Source organism: Eulemur rufifrons, chromosome 20, assembly GCF_041146395.1.
Source record: "Eulemur rufifrons isolate Redbay chromosome 20, OSU_ERuf_1, whole genome shotgun sequence".
Lineage (NCBI taxonomy): Eukaryota > Metazoa > Chordata > Mammalia > Primates > Lemuridae > Eulemur > Eulemur rufifrons.
Genome location: NC_091002.1, coordinates 1,647,022 through 1,663,870, shown reverse-complemented (window position 1 = coordinate 1,663,870; position 16,849 = coordinate 1,647,022). Strand labels below are relative to the sequence as shown.

The following is a 16,849-nucleotide window of genomic DNA, read 5'->3' as shown; positions in this document are numbered from 1 at the left end:
CTGTGCGCATCGTCTCCCATCACGTAGTGCCTCTCAGAGGTGGTGGGCTCTTGCTCACAGCCTTTCTTTGTCACTCCTCCTCCCTCCCGATGCAGCGTGCTGGCCTCAGCCCACTTCTGGGAACATTTTATATGCAGCGTGATCATGGAATTGAAAGAATATGTGTAGAAATATTGCCTTCAGACCTCTGAGGCTTTGTTAGTTTGACATAATTAGGAAGCTGTAATTTTTTCCAGAATGTAGAGCTCAGACTTTATTGACCCATTTAATTTTTTTTAATAATGACATTTTACTGGAGCAGAACAACATGCAACCTAGATAGCCTCTGGCTAGATCTCTGAATGACTTTAATTAAAAATAATGTCTCTACTTCTGATAGATGTATCATTTCCGTAATGTCGCGGCAACAAAACAATACCACTTGGGAGAAAAACTTTCTTTGTTTTTATTGTTACTAACAGAATAACCATACTGTCAGTTTTCAATTCAGAAGGTTAATGTATACATATAATGTATCCTAAAGAAACATTACCTTTTAATTGAGTAATCAGTTTAATCAAATTAACCTTTAGACCTTTCCAATTTCACTGAGCTGAGTTTCCATTAAATCAAAATATAGAGTAGGAGGATGTTAATCTAATGCTCTTGGGATCAGTCATTTCTGGATCTGCTCTGTCTGCAGGACACACATTCACTTAGCAGTGAATACCTTTTCTGACTCACTCGTCCTGACCCCTTTGGCCTCTATTTCCCATGAGATGGTTTCTAGCAGGGATGAGCATAATATAATGCTCACCACTCTCGCTCCTCCCAGAAGCAGAGCCCTCACCTGCTGGGGAGTTGGGAGGAGGAACTGAGCTTGCACACCTGGCCCCTTTGTCTCATTTCTGGGTCTTCTGCCTCATTCTTGTAGTTACCATGTTAAGCAAAATGAGTTAACAGAACAAGATGCTAAGGAGTGCTGGGATAGACAAATACTTCCCTCTTACTCTTCAAGTTCCATTGAGGGAAAGAACGTCCATTCCCCAGGAGGCTGTGGGAGTCCTTCTTTTTCCAACTCTCCCCCAGAAAATGTGGAAGTGGGGTAGGGGAAGGGAAAGGGGCCACACCAAGGGAAGAGAGGGTGTTTGATGGTTGGGGCTAAGAGCCCCATGCCAAATGCATCCTTTTTCTCTTTTAGAGGGGCCTGTCGTCAGTATGGATGCATTCCCTGCTTATCTAAGCCCTGAGCTTTCTAGAGAAGGCTCTAGAAGGGGGATGCTTACCTGTCTTGGGGCTGGGGGTGTATAATTTCAGGGGGAACTTACTAGAGAGCACAATTGTAACTGTACAGTAAGCCACACTCTCCAGTGCAGGGTCATTCATTGATTCAGTTTATTCAAAAGTATTTGAGTATTGATTTATTGATTTATTAGCCTATTAAATGCTAGACATTGCTCTTGATGATGAGGATACAGCAGTGAACAGACAGGCAAAAGTCCTTGCCTTTGTGAAACTTAAATTTTTGAAGAGGGGAACAGACAAGAAATAAAATAAATAAGTAAAATATATAGAATGTTAGATTTGGGTGAGTATCTTTGTGGGGAGGGGAAGTGGGAAAGAGTAGAGGAAATGTCAGGCAGAGTGTAATTTTATAAAGGTGGGTGAGGGAAGGCCTTGTTAAGGGGGCAGCATTGAGTACACACCCTAAGAGAAGTAAGGGGTCAGTTTATGCAGATGTCTGGGGAAAGAAGGTTCCAGGAGGAGACAGCCAGCACAGGTAGAGGTCTGAGGTGGGAGTGTGCCTGGGTGTGTAAGGAACAGCAGGAAGCCAGAGTGCCTGGAGCAGGAGGGAGGAGCACAGGGGGAGAGGCGCTCAGAGAGATAGCCAGGCACCAGGTCTTACAGTTCCTGTTAAGGATCTTCTAGTTCTTGTAAGGCCCTTGGCTCTCACTCTTAGGTGGGAACCATGGGAAGGTCTTGTGCAGAGGATTAATGTGATCTGACTTGCTTAGGATCACTGTGGCTAGCGTGTTGGAATAGACTGCAGAGAGGCCAGGCAGAAGCAGCAGAGCAAGTAGGAGGCAACAGTTGCAGTCCAGGTAGAGATACTGCTGGCCTGGGCCAGAGGGGGAGCAGTGGCTGTGACAAGAAGAGGTCAGATTCTGCAAATATTTTGAAAGTAGGGTGAACAAGATTTGTTGATGGATTCCATGTGAGCTGAAAGAGAAAAGGAAGTTACGGATGACTCCAGGGTTTGGGGCCTGAGCAACTAGCAGGATTGGAATGACCGCCAGCACAGATGGGGACGGCTGCAGGAGGCACATATTTGAGGAGAGCTGTCAGGAGCTCAGTTTTGGACACATTTGCAATGCAGATTAATCTGAGTGGAGATGTTGAACAGGTAGGTAGATATGTATATCTCAAGTTCAAGGAGATGTCCAGTCTGTAAATATAAACCTGGGGCTTGTCAGTGTAAAGCAGATGGTTATAGCCATGAGACTAGATGAAGTTAGCAAGCGAGCAAGTGTAGATAGCAGAGAGACTCGGACACTGAGCCATGAACTGTCCGTCATAAAATGGTCAGGGTGCTCAGAGGGACCAACAGAAAGGCTGAAGACACCCAGCTGGTAAGGTGGCATCGTGCAGGACAGGGGAAGAAAACGAATCAAGGAGGGGAAATGATCAACTCCATCAAATCTAGGGACAGTGACTAAGGTGAGGACTGAGCCACTGTGGAGGTCATTGGTGACCTTGGCGAGCACTGACAGCAGTGGAGTGATGAGGATCAGTGCCTGTCTGGGCTCAGGAAAGAGCAGGACAAAGGAGACCAAAGTGAAAACGTTTCTTAGAGAAGTGTTACTGAAAAGGGGAGAAATTGAGCAGTAGCTGACAGGAGACATGGAATAGAATTGAGAGGTTTGGTTTCTTTTTTTAAATTGGGAGAAATGACACCAGGTTTTATGTAGTTAGGAAAGATCTAATAGGTGGGAATAATCGACATTAGTAACTAATAATAATACATATAGTGTTTACTATGTGCCAAGCACAATCTAAGCACTGTGCACACATATTCATTCATTTAAGGTGCAGGAAAGAGAAAGGAGAATGGCCAGGGCCAGTCTGGTGCCCAGGTAGCGGGAGTGGCTGTGCCTGGGAGATGGACAGTTCTTCCATAGAAGCAGGAGAGAAGGTGGAGTCTGTGTGCCCAGAGGTGGAGAAGTGGGGAGGTGAGAGCTTATCAGAGTTCTCAGAAAACAGGAAGTAACATGTTCACTGGCGCTGAAGATGGGGAAGGAGGTGTTGGCAGCTTGAGGAGAGTGGAGAAGACATGAAATGGTTGTCGGGAGAGGAGGAGAGCGAGTGCACACGACATGTGCATCATTACCAGGCACCGTCGGGTCACTTGAGATTGGTAATTGCGATAAAGCCGATGTTTTAATCTCCATCTGTATGATTCCCACGAGTTCCTAAACTCAGCTAAATAGAGAGCTGTTTGTTTTTGATTCTTGGTGTGCCACCAGCCTCCCTGGTCTCTCTGCCTCTGACTTCACATGGTTCTTCTCTCATTGCTTCTCACTCCTCAACTTCTCCCAGGGGCCAAACAGTGGCTCTTGGAAGATTAGGATGAAAACAGTCAGATAAATTAAGTGAGAACCAAGCAATCATACTTTTGAGACAATATATGAAAGCTGTCTGTTATTACAATTTTTAGACTGCACCAATTTTTTGCTTTCTTTTCTTTCTTTTTTTTTTTTTTAGAGACAGAGTCTTGCTCTGTTGTCGCCCAGGCTGGAGTACAGTGGCACAATCATAGCTCACTGCAACCTGGAACTCCTAGGCTCAAGTGATCCTCCGGCCTCAGCCTCCTGAGTAGCTGGGACTACAGGTGTGCCATCGTGCCCAATTTAATTCTTTACTTACTTTATTGGGCCATGGTGAGCATTTGGAACTATCCTCAGCCCAGCTCAGGTTTGTGGCCATTGTACTAAGTGTCACAGTGACTTTTTCCTTTGCCCTTAATAAATTGTAGAACTTCAGAAAGTGATCATTTTTAGTTTCTCAAGATTTTATCACAAAATAGTTCTAAGACCATTTGCCCTGGTTTCGTTTTTCAAAACAAAGTGTTGTTCATGGAACATTTGTCTTGAGAGCATTACTTCTTGTCTTTTTAAATTGCATTATAAAGACAAGTGTTAATAGTGATTTCTCTCTTTCATATTTCCAGTCCTTTGTACTCTTCCTTCTGTATTCTTTGTTTCTATTCATGCCTCTTGCTCACCCAGGCCAAGGTGCCAGGGTCTGATGATGCTTTGCCTCCAACACAAGGCTGTTCCTGATGGTTTTACGGCTCCTTCCCCTCTTTCCATTCCCCTGCCACCACCCAAGCTCTGCCATTGCCCCTTCTTAAATTTCAGCTCAAAAAAAATTTACCGAGCATCTACGTGTTACATGGTGCTGGGGAATGCAAAGGTGAACGAGCTGAGATGCTCTGCCTGATTTCAGTGCCCCAGGACCTGATCTTTCCTCCTCTGTTCCATGCAACAGGGTATGGCTGCCTATATCTCCATCCAGCTCAGCCTTTCTCTTGGCTCCAGAATAAAACTCCTTTGGCGCTGGAGGCCCGCGTAGACTCATGCCTTCCGCTTATGCTGTGCTATTCTTCAAACAGGCCCCTCCCGTTTCCATTGTTACTTACTCAGAGCATCTGCTCTTGCTCCCACAGCCACATCCTGCCTCTCAAGATTTAGTTCATAGATCACCTTCCTCCCAGTCAGCTATGGGAAGTAAGCCTCCCCTCTTCTGAACCCGCCTGCCTTGTAGGAAATTAGAGGTGCCCTAGGGTAGTGGAGAACAGCCTGGCCTCCAGAGCAGGCTGGCTTGGTTCACATCCCAGCTTTGCTCATTACTGGCTGTGTGGCCTTAGCAAGTTACTTAACCTCTCTGTGCCTGAGTTGTTTAATGTGTAAAATAGGTATCATAATATTACCTACCTCATAGAATTTTGAGAATTAAGTGGGTAAATATACATGAAACGCTTAGAACAGTGATTAGTGTTAATGCACAGAAAGTGTTATATAACAGGCCGGGCGCGGTGGCTCACGCCTGTAATCCTAGCACTCTGGGAGGCCGAGGCGGGTGGATCGCTCGAGGTCAGGAGTTCGAGACCAGCCTGAGCAAGAGTGAGACCCCGTCTCTACTAAAAATAGAAAGAAATTATATGGACAACTAAAATATATATACACAAAAAACTAGCCGGGCATGGTGGCACATGCCTGTAGTCCCAGCTACTTGGGAGGCTGAGGCAGTAGGATCGCTTAAGCCCAGGAGTTTGAGGTTGCTGTGAGCTAGGCTGACGCCACGGCACTCACTCTAGCCCGGGCAACAGAGTGAGACTCTGTCTCAAAAAAAAAAAAAAAAAAAAAAGAAAGTGTTATATAACTGTTAGCCTTTGTTTTATGATATATAAACATATACATAAGCCTTTGGTTGTCACCTACTGTGATATGACTTATTGAAACCAGGTCTGTATTTTGTTCATATCTGCAGCCCAGGCATTCACAGTTTAATGTGCATTGGACGGATGGATTGCACAGTGTGTGGGGGGCATATACAATGGACAAGGTACTGTGCTTTCCCATAGTACATGCCCAACATACATTATGAAATCAATCTGTTACTTTAGTATTTATACCAAAAATAAGATTGTAGTCTGTAAGTTTTGTCTATACCTTCTCAGTAACCTTTACCGCAGAATGTGAAACATTGTTACTCTCTTCTCTGTCCTCAGCAAGTATCTAGTTGTATATTGAATTAATAGAGGAATGTAATGTTTTGTCCTTTCTCAATATACTAATCAACTAAATAATAAAAATAAGTATTTCTGAACCAGTGAATAAACTTTACTACTCGGTTTTTTTTTCCTTTCACCCTGAAGTAAATTGACAAATCCAAACCTATACCTAACATAGCTTCTTTAATTGAATCTAATATTTAGATAAATTGAAATCTGTAATAAAAGTATTCTTCTGTATGTTATAAAAGAAATAAAAATAAAATTTGATAAATTTATATATGCATGTCCTATGAGGATTTTTTAAAATTATTTGCCAGATAGGTAACCTTTTCAAAAATGACTTTTTCAAATGCCCATTATATATCTCTTGCTGTTCTGAAAGTATCAGAGAAAAATAAGGCTTTGGACCCTTCTTCAGTTGCTCCATCTCATCTGTAGTCCCCTAAACTTTGCATGCCATCTTTGGCCCAGCGTTTTAAAATCTTTCCTTTCAGACCTCTGCCACTTTCCGTGTTCCATGCCTTGACGTGCGCGCACGTAAACCAGAAACTCATCCTGGGCTTCTCCTCATTTACCTGCCCACCTGGTCAGTCCGCTACCTATAGATGTCTCTCAGTCATGTTCCCTCCCTCCCCACAGGCACTGCCTTGGCCCAGGCTGTCTTCCTCTCTTCCTGGACTCTGACAGGGGTCTCTTAACTGTGGTTGAAGTCCCGTAGGGTCTAGTTCCATCTGCCCCCAGGCCACCCACCACAGAGAAACACAGGCAGAATGTGCATCCCCTGTTTAAAATCCTCTAGTTGCTGTCCCCGTTGACTACACCAGTGAGCCCCAACTTTTTACTGCCAGGACCTCATTCCAACTGATAATGAAATATCGGTATTTTGTATGATCATTATATTTTTGGAAAACCTATTGGTGTTGGAGAGACAGCTATCACAGGGTCAGCAACAATTTTAGATAAATGTGTATTTATCATAATACCATCCTGTGATATTATGAAACACATGTTTAGTCTTAGTCCAGTTTCCCGGCATACCACTCCTAAAATCCTTGGAGTGATGTCTTTTTTATGCTAAGGAGTTAGGGCTTCAGGATGGGGCTGGTCACTCCAAAGACCAGGCAGGATTAGAGGGCCAGGACTTTCAGCCCCACCCCTGACCTCCAAGGAGAAGAGAAGGGATGAAGGTTAAATTTGGTCACTAATGTCCAATGATGTAATCTGTCATGCCTAATAATGAAGCCTTCATAAAAACCTAGAAAGACAGTGTTTGAGGTGCTTCCAGGTAGCTGAATGTGTGGGGGTTCTGGAGGATGGTATGCCTGGAGAAGACATGGGAGCTCCACGCCCTTCCCTGTGTGTTGCTCTATGTTCTTCTTCATCCTTTATATATTATCCTATAATATCCTTCATAATAAACCGATAAATATAAGTGAGTTATATTTATGGAGTTCTGTGAGCCAGTCTAACACATTAATCAAACCTGAGGAGGAGGTCATGGGATCCCCGATTTTTTAGCCGGTTAGTCACAAGACAAGCACAACACCCTGGGGCTTGCAATTAGTGGCAGGGGAAGCGGGGACAGTCTTGTGGGAGCCCTCAGGCAGGTGGCCTCAGGATTGATTTGAATCAGAGGACACCCAGCGGGTGTCGGCTGCAGAACTGCTTGCTTATGTGGTGTGTGTGGGAAAATCCCGCACACTTGGTAGCAGAAGTCTTCAGTGTCCATTGCTGTGGAGTGAGAGTGAGGAAAAGCAGTTTGTGTTTTTTCCACTCAGACATCCACATTCATTTAAAACCCAGGGCGGACAGTGACCGCGTGTACATGACATGCTGCCCTCTTGAAGGACTCCAGTGAACCCCAGCGGCTGCAGCCAGGCTGCCCAGTGTGCATGGGACCAGCCTGTGACTCCTTTCCCCCTTCGCTCCCAGACGTCCCCTGGGGTGGACCACACATCATGGGGTCATTCTAACTATGACACACAGGTTAGGAATTTGTGCCTGTTCTTCTGCCACTGTCCTCTGTGTGGAGTGCCTTCCCCGCTGCCTGCCCAGCACCTTCCCTTTGCAAACTGACCACTCACCACTGTCAACTTCTGTACCAACAGCATTCACCCAGTTCCTTGTACTCCTGTCTCTGTGTCAGTCTCCCCTATAGTCAGTTCCCTCTGTGGGGATCAGAAATGAGCTTTATTCAACTATGAATCCCCAACCCTGGCCCTATGCCTGATATATAGGAAGGAGTTCAGTATATAAGTGAGTGAATGAATGAATGAATGAATGGTGAGGATAAAATAAGTAAATAAAATACACATAAAGGCGCTGAAAATTCCGTAGTATCTGACGTGTACTGGGTGCTCAGCTAATGTAAGTGTACCTGCTGTGTGCTCGGCACCATTTTAGGTACTGGGAAGCAGAAATGAACAAGACAAAGTCCCTACTTGCATAAAGTTTGCATTCTACTGGGAGGAGATAGATGTAAATATTTACTATCCAGAGAATAAATGCTATAAAGAAAAAGAAAGCAGGTTAAGGAATAGAGAGTAGCAGAGTATCAGTAGGATTTGGAGAGGCCCAGCTCCCCTATCACAAAGCAGGGAAGGGCAGCTTTGGAGCGGAGAGACAACGGCCTACTAACCAGCACAGGTGCTAGAAATCATCGGTGGGCAAGTGCTGGGGGCCGGGCAAGCCAGCGGTAGTCTAGGAAACCAGCCCTGAGTGGGCCCCTGGCAGAGGTGGAATGAAGAGGAAGAGTGGACATCTGCTGGGGGAGCAGTCCCGGCTGAGGCGGGAGTGTGCTCAGCTGGCTGGGGGGACAGCAAGGAGGCCAGTGTGGCAGGAGTGAGGTCATGGCAGGAAGCGAGGGGATGGGGGGAATGTGTGTGGGAGCGTGGAGGACCTTGCATTTTATTCTCAGTGAGAGTAGGTGGCCAGCCAGACTCGGGGGAGAAGATGGGATGGTTTGGGCCTGTGCGTCCTGTAAAGTCCCTGTCGCCTTGGTAGCATGTGATTCTCAAATCAAGATGAGCACGGTCGTAGAACTGTCCTATTTGGAGCAAGGTGCTATCTTACTGAAGGTGAACACCCTTACTAGCTCAGTCACTTTAGGGTTGTTTAACTTAGTATTAAGGGAAATGAAATTTGTTTCTAAAAGCTCTTTTATTGTAAGTTTTGAAGACTACTTGTCAACATTGAAAAATGGCAGCCTTGGCCGGGCGCGGTGGCTCACGCCTGTAATCCTAGCACTCTGGGAGGCCGAGGTGGGCGGATCGTTTGAGCTCAGGAGTTCGAGACCAGCCTGAGCAAGAGCGAGACCCCATCTCTACTAAAAATAGAAAGAAATTATATAGACAGCTAAATATATATATAGAAAAAATTAGCCGGGCATGGTGGCACATGCCTGTAATCCCAGCTACTCGGGAGGCTGAGACAGGAGGATTGCTTGAGCCCAGGAGTTTGAGGTTGCTGTGAGCTAGGCTGACGCCACGGCACTCTAGCCCGGGTGACAGAGTGAGACTCTGTCTCAAAAAAAAAAAAAAAAAAATGGCACCCTAAAACAGCTTCTTACATATATCTCAAGAGCTTGCAGATTGTGTCCCTGCATTATTCTCCTTGCAGCACCCAGGGTGAGCTTCTAGTGTAAGTCTAATTCAGTCAGTGTGTGGTGTGAGTCCAGCAGTAGCAGTCCCACTGTCCTCAAAGGCAGAGCCTATGTCCTTAATGAGCCTTGTGTGCCCAGCCCCTAACAGCACCTCCAGGCCCCTCCCTCTCTCCCTCTCTCTTCTCTTCTCTCTGTCTCCTTCTCTCTTATCTCTGGACCTGCTTCAGTTGTGTCTGGGCTTTCATATGTGTTGGTTCTGCTATCTAGATTGTTCTCCTGCCTCTTAGCTGGGCCAGTTCTTCCGAATCCTTCAAGCGTCAGCTTAAATGTCACTTTATCAGGGGAGTTTTTTCTTCCCTCCCCACCCACCCAAACTATATTATGTTGTCATTTGCTGCTGCCTCTTCCTTTTCTCTCCCTCTCTCTCTTTAGCCATATTGTGTCTGAATATGGGAGGATGACAGACACAGAACGAGACCAGATAGACCAAGATGCTCAGATATTCATGAGGACCTGTTCTGAAGCAATTCAACAACTAAGAACAGAAGGTAAAGTGCTCTGAAAGATGCAAACAGACAACCATGAATATATCCAGTAGTTAAACAAGAATCATATGGCACAACCAGTTAAAATTCGCTCTTATGTTCTTTAGAGTTAAGTTTTAAAACTTTAAAATTGTTCCTTTCCCGATCATAGTTTTAACCTAATCTGTTAGAAGTAATGAAAGGCCATTAGTCAAGTTAAACAATTGGGATGTTCAGAGGAGGGAGATGGAAAGAGCCTTTCCAAACAGAACCAAAAATTTACCAAGGGATCAGGGACAGAGAAGAAAAATTGTAAGTTCATGTGTGTATGTGTGTCTGTCTGTCTGCATTCTGTGTGGGGCGGGGACTAATAGCTTGTGGATAAGGGTGGAAGAGGATACTGAGCTTTCTACTTGTAGTATTAAAGTAAACTTTCATATCAAACCGCCATGGGTAGAAGGAAGGCTCTGGAGCCGTGACTGCTTAGGTATGTACCCTGCTCTGCATGTCCTAGCCATGTGGCCCTGGGCAGGTCACTTAAACTCCCTGGACCTCAGTTTCCTCATCTGTGAAATGCAGACAATTATAGGATGTATCTCGTAGGGTTGTCATGAGAGTTAAAGGAAATTCCTACAGCATGCTTAGAACCATGCCTGGTGGTTATTATCATCTTGCTTTCATTGACGCTCAGTTCTCCTTGAGACACTGGGATGGCTTCCCAAGTCTTGTCTCTTTGATTCTTCTCCAATTTGCTTAGGGAGATACAGAGTACATTAAATAGTATATAGAGCTCAAAGTTGTCAGATGGTATTGTGCTCGTGACACTGACTTTTGTTTGGAAAGCTTACATTAGAACCATGATGGACCACTTGGAGAGTCTGATGAAAGCTGTAGACATTCTTGCCAGAAATATGTACGCACATGCAAAATTGTATGTGCAATTTCACAGAGTCCCTGATCCCTCACATGAATCTCAGGTGACGCAGCCCTATGGTAAAGATATAAATCGTGCCCCCAGCTTTAGGGGCATATATGTTCGTTGAGATTCCTAGAAAATACACAAGAACATTAATAAAGCCAGCAATTAAATATGAAACTATGTGACCTTGGGCTACTTATTGCCTCTGAACCTTAGTTTCTGCATGTGTAAAACAGGCATAATCAGAACTGCTGTTTCGATTATTAGAAAGTACTAGCAGAGTGCCTACACATAGTTCGCAGAAGAAAGGCATCCTTGTGGCCAGGAGTCGTGGAAGGTTTCCTGGAGAAAGAGAGTTTGGCTTGTTGCCCAGGGGAGAGGACAGGGCCCTTCAAGCTGAAAAGCTGTGCAAGCTCAGGCAGGGAGGAGTGTGTGATTGCATTGTGATTTAAACATGTTTCTTGAAGGTCAGCTTGAGCCGTGGCTGCTGTTACTACAGATGGGGTCAGCACTCCAGAAGTGCTGCGTCAAATACTGTCCCTAAGTGCTGTAGTAAGCCGTAAAGTATTTGACTATAGTTTTCTATGGGTTTAATCTTTTACTCTTGTAAAGCCTAATAAATCTCACTCCTTTAAATCTCACTTGACATTGACTCATTTTATAGCTGTGTTTTTAAAAATACTTCCAATAAAGAAACTGTTCTAAGGAAGCTGATAAATTGTTAGCTTTAGAATAATTGCATAGAAGACCTCAATGCTGTCCTTTTCTGTTACAGCCCACAAGGAGATACATTCCCAGCAAGTGAAGGAGCACAGGACGGCTGTTTTGGATTTCATTGAAGATTACTTAAAAAGTATTTCATTTCTTCTTAAAGGTCAAATGTGGCATTTCACAATAGATGTGATACAGAATTTAGCTTTGCTAGCTGCAGATGATAGTACCTCATTATATTTAATGATACCTTTGCCTGTGAAGCCATTTTAAATGGTCTCTGTTCTGGTATTTTCCCCTGCAACAGGAGTGTGTAAACTGTACTCAGAACAAAGAGCCATCCGAGTTAAAAGAGTGGTGGATAAGAAAAGACTGTAAGTATTGCCTTCATTGATGTTTCTTAATTATAGTAATAGTAGTAATATCATAATAATGGCAACTAAAGTTTCCAGTACACTTAGCCTATGCAATGTACCATGCTTGAAATTTCTTCACAGAATGCCATAGCTGGTGCTTACGGAGCACTGCTTGTGCCAGGCACTGTGTGAGGCGGGTGCTGTTAACCCCCTCATTTTACAGCTGGGGAGGCTGAGGAACAGGTTTGATAACTCACACGAGGCCTCGCAGTCTGGAGGTAGCAGCGCTGGGATTTGAGCCTAGGCTGCTGGTCCAAAACAAGAGCACCTCTATGCTCGTGCCCATTTTGTTTCCTCATAACTGTGTGAGGCTGCTGTTTTACCTCTGTCTCTTCGCCCCTCCGCACCCTTCCTTATTTTCTCTGAAAGTATATTCCTGAGGGGAGGGCGAGGGCACAGCCACCATGCCCCCATGAGGCTTTGCTCATGTCACCAGTGGCATGTTACCTACCCTCCCACCGCCCCCCTACTCCGACAGAGACTTGCAAGCTGCCACGTGCTCTGGGTGTGCACTATACTCCAACCCCACCGCCCACTTCCAGCAGACAGGTGAGGACACTGGCACGCCAGCAGGTTAAATGACTCGCCCAAGACCACACAGCCAGGCAGCAGCAGAGCCAGACTTCAGTATTTCCCATGGCACCTGCCTCTTCGCCTGTCTTCCTTTTGGGGCTGCATGTGAGCTCCTAGAGCACAGGGACTGTTCACATGGTCGCTTCCCCTGCAGTGACCTGGAGAGTGAGTAAATCAGCTCATTTCATTCCCACAGCCACCCTATAAGGTAGGTACTGTTAATTTTCCCATTTTATAAGCAAGGAAACTAAGGCACAGAGAAATTAGGCAAGCTGCTCAGAGTCACACAGCTTGTAAGTGGCAGAGCCAGGATTCCAAAACAGGCTGTCTGGCCGCAGCGTCCGCGCTCTCAGACACTGTGCTGTGCCACTTGATTGTGCCGTTTCCCCTCTGAGCTTGCTACAGATCGCACTGATTTCGACATATTCTGGTTAAGTTGGCTAATGTTTCGTGTTTATACAGTAACACAGCCTGTCTCCAAGCTTCCTGTGAAAAGAGACTTTATCAAGTGCTTCTCTCAAACTTACCCTCAGTGCATTATATAGTAAATAGTAACTATTTGCTGGTAGACAACTTGACTGATCTACTTACCATCTGCCACAAACGCTTCTGTTTGTTGGCATTTATAATTTCAGACCTGTTTCACAGGTGTGTAGGAAAGAGATCACATAGCAGGCCTGAGACTGCTGTCTTTAAGAAGATCTGCTTGCAAGGTTAACCCTTGCCTGGCGTCTGAGAACTTCCATGTCAGGAGGGTTCATGCCATCCTAACTGACAAGAGCAGCTCTCTGTGCCTGAATTGTTTGTGCAAACAATGTAGTCCAATGCTGAAAACACTTGTAGTGAGTTAATAAATCATGACTTGTGCTATTATCTCAAATACCATTAAGCACTTACCCTGTGCCAGGCAGTATGTTAATTTATTTTATTTAATCCTCACAACCACCTTATTAATACATATTAGTATCCCATTGTATAAATGAGTAAATCAGGACTCAGCAAATTTGGGTTAGCTATACAGTGTCACAGCTGGGCTAAGACGTGAACCTCAGTGTAATGGGAGCAGATTTCTCCAGCAGTGGGATCGGTGTTGGCTGTAGAAAGAGAAATATCTAAGTGGGTTAGAGAGACAGAAATCAGTCCAGGCTCAGGGAGGAGTATGAGCTGAGTGTCTCAGACACAGTGGGACCAGTTTGCCCCGAGCAAGTCATGGAGGAGAAGGCAGAACTCTGATGACGTGTGATTTACCACCACAGTGGCTTGGTGGTCCCTGGGCCTCACACTCACGAGGGGAGAGAGATGCAAATTTCTGCTTCATTTAGGACACTCGAGGCTTTACAGGTACCCCAAGTAAAGGAAGAAGAGACTTTTGTTGCTACTTCCTTAGTTCCTGGTTCTCAGCGGAGGTTTTGACTATAATACAAATTTAGATCAGTCAAGTGGGAATTGTTCTAATTTAGACAGTGAAGCAGAGCCTGGTCTCCTGCCAGATAGCTGCCCTGTGCCAATTACTTGGAGCAGAAGGTCTCACGGGAAATAGCTGTGTGACCTTTCACAATGTAGTGCAGCTCTCTCCTTTTAGTGTTTTCCTCACCTTTGGGCAGAAGGCATCTGCCTAAAATGTCCATGCATTTTTTTCACTCCCTTTCTCCCCGTGTCTCAGAAAGGTTAAACATCACATGGCATTCAAGGCCCATAATGCGTGGACCACAGCCTTAGTTTCTTAGTGACTTATGCTCTGGCCGGGCCATACACGACTACTTTTTGTCCTAAAGAGGCTTTGCTCTTGGAAGCTCTTGTGCCTTAACCCTTGCTGCCTTCTCTGCCCAGAGTGCCTTTCACACACACTTGTTTCTCTTCTTCCCTCACCCCGCTCTTGCCTCGTTCATTTGGCAAAGTAAGTCTTGTTCCTCTTTCCAGCCCCAGTTAGCATGTTGCTTCTCTGTAAAGTCTCTTCCAGCTCCTGCAGGCAGCGTCAGGGGCTCTTCTCTTAGTGGGCTCCCCGCACATTGTTCATGGTCAAGTGTGACACACACATATTCTAATACAGCTGCTACTGGCTTAGTTGTCCCTCACACCACCCCGGCCCGTCATGTAGCACAGTGCCTGTCCCGTCTGTGGGAGCCGCTCAGGAAGGACTGTTGAATGAATGAACGGCAAGTTTCCTGAAGATAGTCTGACAGGAAGTGGAGTTTATTCACTGTCAGGTTGGATTGGTGAGTTCTTGTATTTGTTTTTGTGTTATTATGTTTTAGTTGGTGATGATGATTATTATTAAAAGTATTTCTTACAAATTGATTTGAGAAACCCAAGTGTTCATGTTTTATGGCATTTTTGTTACTATCATGTTTGTTTTGTTTTTGGTGAAAGAAAAACATTTGTTAGTTAAGGAGCAGCCTAATTGTTTACTTTAAATCTTTTAACAGTATAGGAAGAAAGATATTCTCTGCTGGATTTTATTTTCGTGGAATGATGATATCCTATTAATCTACCCCACTAAAGGGTTCTTATTCCAAACTGGGTAAAATGTTTTGTTCATTAAGCCAGAAATAGTCTAAGCTGGCCTTTCTGGATTTTTCCTACCATGACTATGTTTTATAAAAATGATAATACCCTCATTAAATGTAACTCTTTTCACCCATCTCATAGGCGTTTCACTATTTGAACACTGGCACCTGCTGCAAGTTGTCTTGAGCTGGATATGAGCGATGTTGATAAATATTATTGAGGTCTTTTTCCTGTAATAAGACTAGGAGTCCTTTGAAAGCAGGGACCACTGTATCTTTTTTTTTTTTTTTGACACAGGATCTTGCTCTGTCGCCCAAGCTAGAGTGCAGTGGCGTCATCGTAGCTCACTGCAACTTCAAACTCCTAGGCTCAAGCAATCTTCCTGCCTCAGCCTCTCTAGTAGCTAGGACTACAGGTGCACACCACCATGCCTGGCTTAATTTTCTATTTCTTTGTAGAGACAGGGTTTCACTCTTGCTCAGGCTGGTCTCGAACTCCTGGTCTCAAGCAATCCTCCCACCTCGGCTTCCCAAAGTGCTAGGATTATAGGCATGAGCTACCATGCCCAGCCCTCACTGCATCTTTTATCTCTCTGGTCCCAGTTCATTGTTCAGAGTCTGCCACAAAATAGGTGCTCAATTAATGGTTCTTGAATGAAGGAAAGAATGAACGAGGCACAGTTGCTTCCCCCTGGTTCATCAGCTCCACATAGGGAACACCTATACATTGGAAAGATTGTGGGCCAGTAACAGGTACACATGGGCACAAGTGGCCCTGGCATCACCAAAGGGTTGGAAATATGCCCTCTTATTCTCCTGACCACCTTAAAGCGCTAATATTTGGTTTATGATTTAAGTTGAAATAGCCATCAGATGGCCTTCTGGGTATATATACTCTAATTAAAAACCATCTGAATTAATCAGAAACATTTTCCCTTTCCAGAATGTGACCAGGTTGTATATCACGGGCTTCTTTCTTAGAGAAGAGGTTCAAGGTGGAATCTGGAAATCAGGAGTAACCTCTGATGCTCTTTCCCAAGGGCTCAGAGGATTTTCTTTCCGAAAGCGTAATAAACGAGACAGGAGGCCAGGGACAAATCCAACTAACAATATAAGGCCTTTCCCTCCAAATGGCTCTTTCTTACTTCTCTGGTGTGTGGGGGGCTGGGGGGTTGGTGACATCTGAGCCTGTTTCTACCCATGGCTAAGCTTGCTTTGAAGTCTGCTGGATTTGGTCCATTCCAACACATCACCTCGACTTGTACGTTGATGTTCTTAGAAGTAGAAACTATGGGCTATTTTTTTCTCTGTCTTGAAGGAGGGTGAGAAGAATAAAATTTATTAGTCTGAAAGATAATGGTTTCTTCTAACATTGGGTAGTTTACAAAACAACCAGATCGTAAGGCTGGGTGCCTTCATAGCACCTTCTGAGTCTATCAGTGTAGCTTGAAGTTTATTACCAGAATATTAGCCCATCCTATGGTAAATTCTAAAAGGTAATATAAGTGAGAATTTCCTAAGATATTCTGAGGAAATCCTGGTGATCTCAATAAGGTTTACTATGAAAACAGTCCATCAGTTTGAGAAACAGTGCTCAGCGTTCTCGGAGTCTTTCCATTGCCACTGTGCCTTGATCACGTCTTTCCAAGAGGGAGCAGGAGCCCTGTTCTCAGCCTTGCTGACCATGGAGCCCTTTCTCTTGAAACACCTGGCAGACACACTTGAGAAAATACTGCCTTAATCCCATGGCCAGGTATATGATCTTGAGTTAGTTATTACTTATTCCCTTACGTTGGTACAGAAGATCAAAATTTTGCTGCAT

General features: G+C 44.7%; 1 protein-coding gene across 4 annotated transcripts in view; it reads left to right on the top strand.

Annotated features, from left to right (window-relative positions):
- The window catches only part of STX18 (syntaxin 18), a 120,943-nt gene that overhangs the window by 78,370 nt on the left and 25,724 nt on the right, over positions 1–16,849 (top strand). For 3 of the 4 annotated variants that reach the window (XM_069495591.1, XM_069495592.1, XM_069495593.1), the window contains 3 exons: positions 9,810–9,925; positions 11,596–11,673; positions 11,839–11,905. In XM_069495591.1, the coding sequence (XP_069351692.1) occupies positions 9,810–9,925; positions 11,596–11,673; positions 11,839–11,905 (261 nt within the window). Of the gene's footprint in view, positions 1–9,809; positions 9,926–11,595; positions 11,695–11,838; positions 11,906–16,849 lie in introns of all 4 variants that reach the window. The other variant, XM_069495590.1, reaches the window with a different exon arrangement.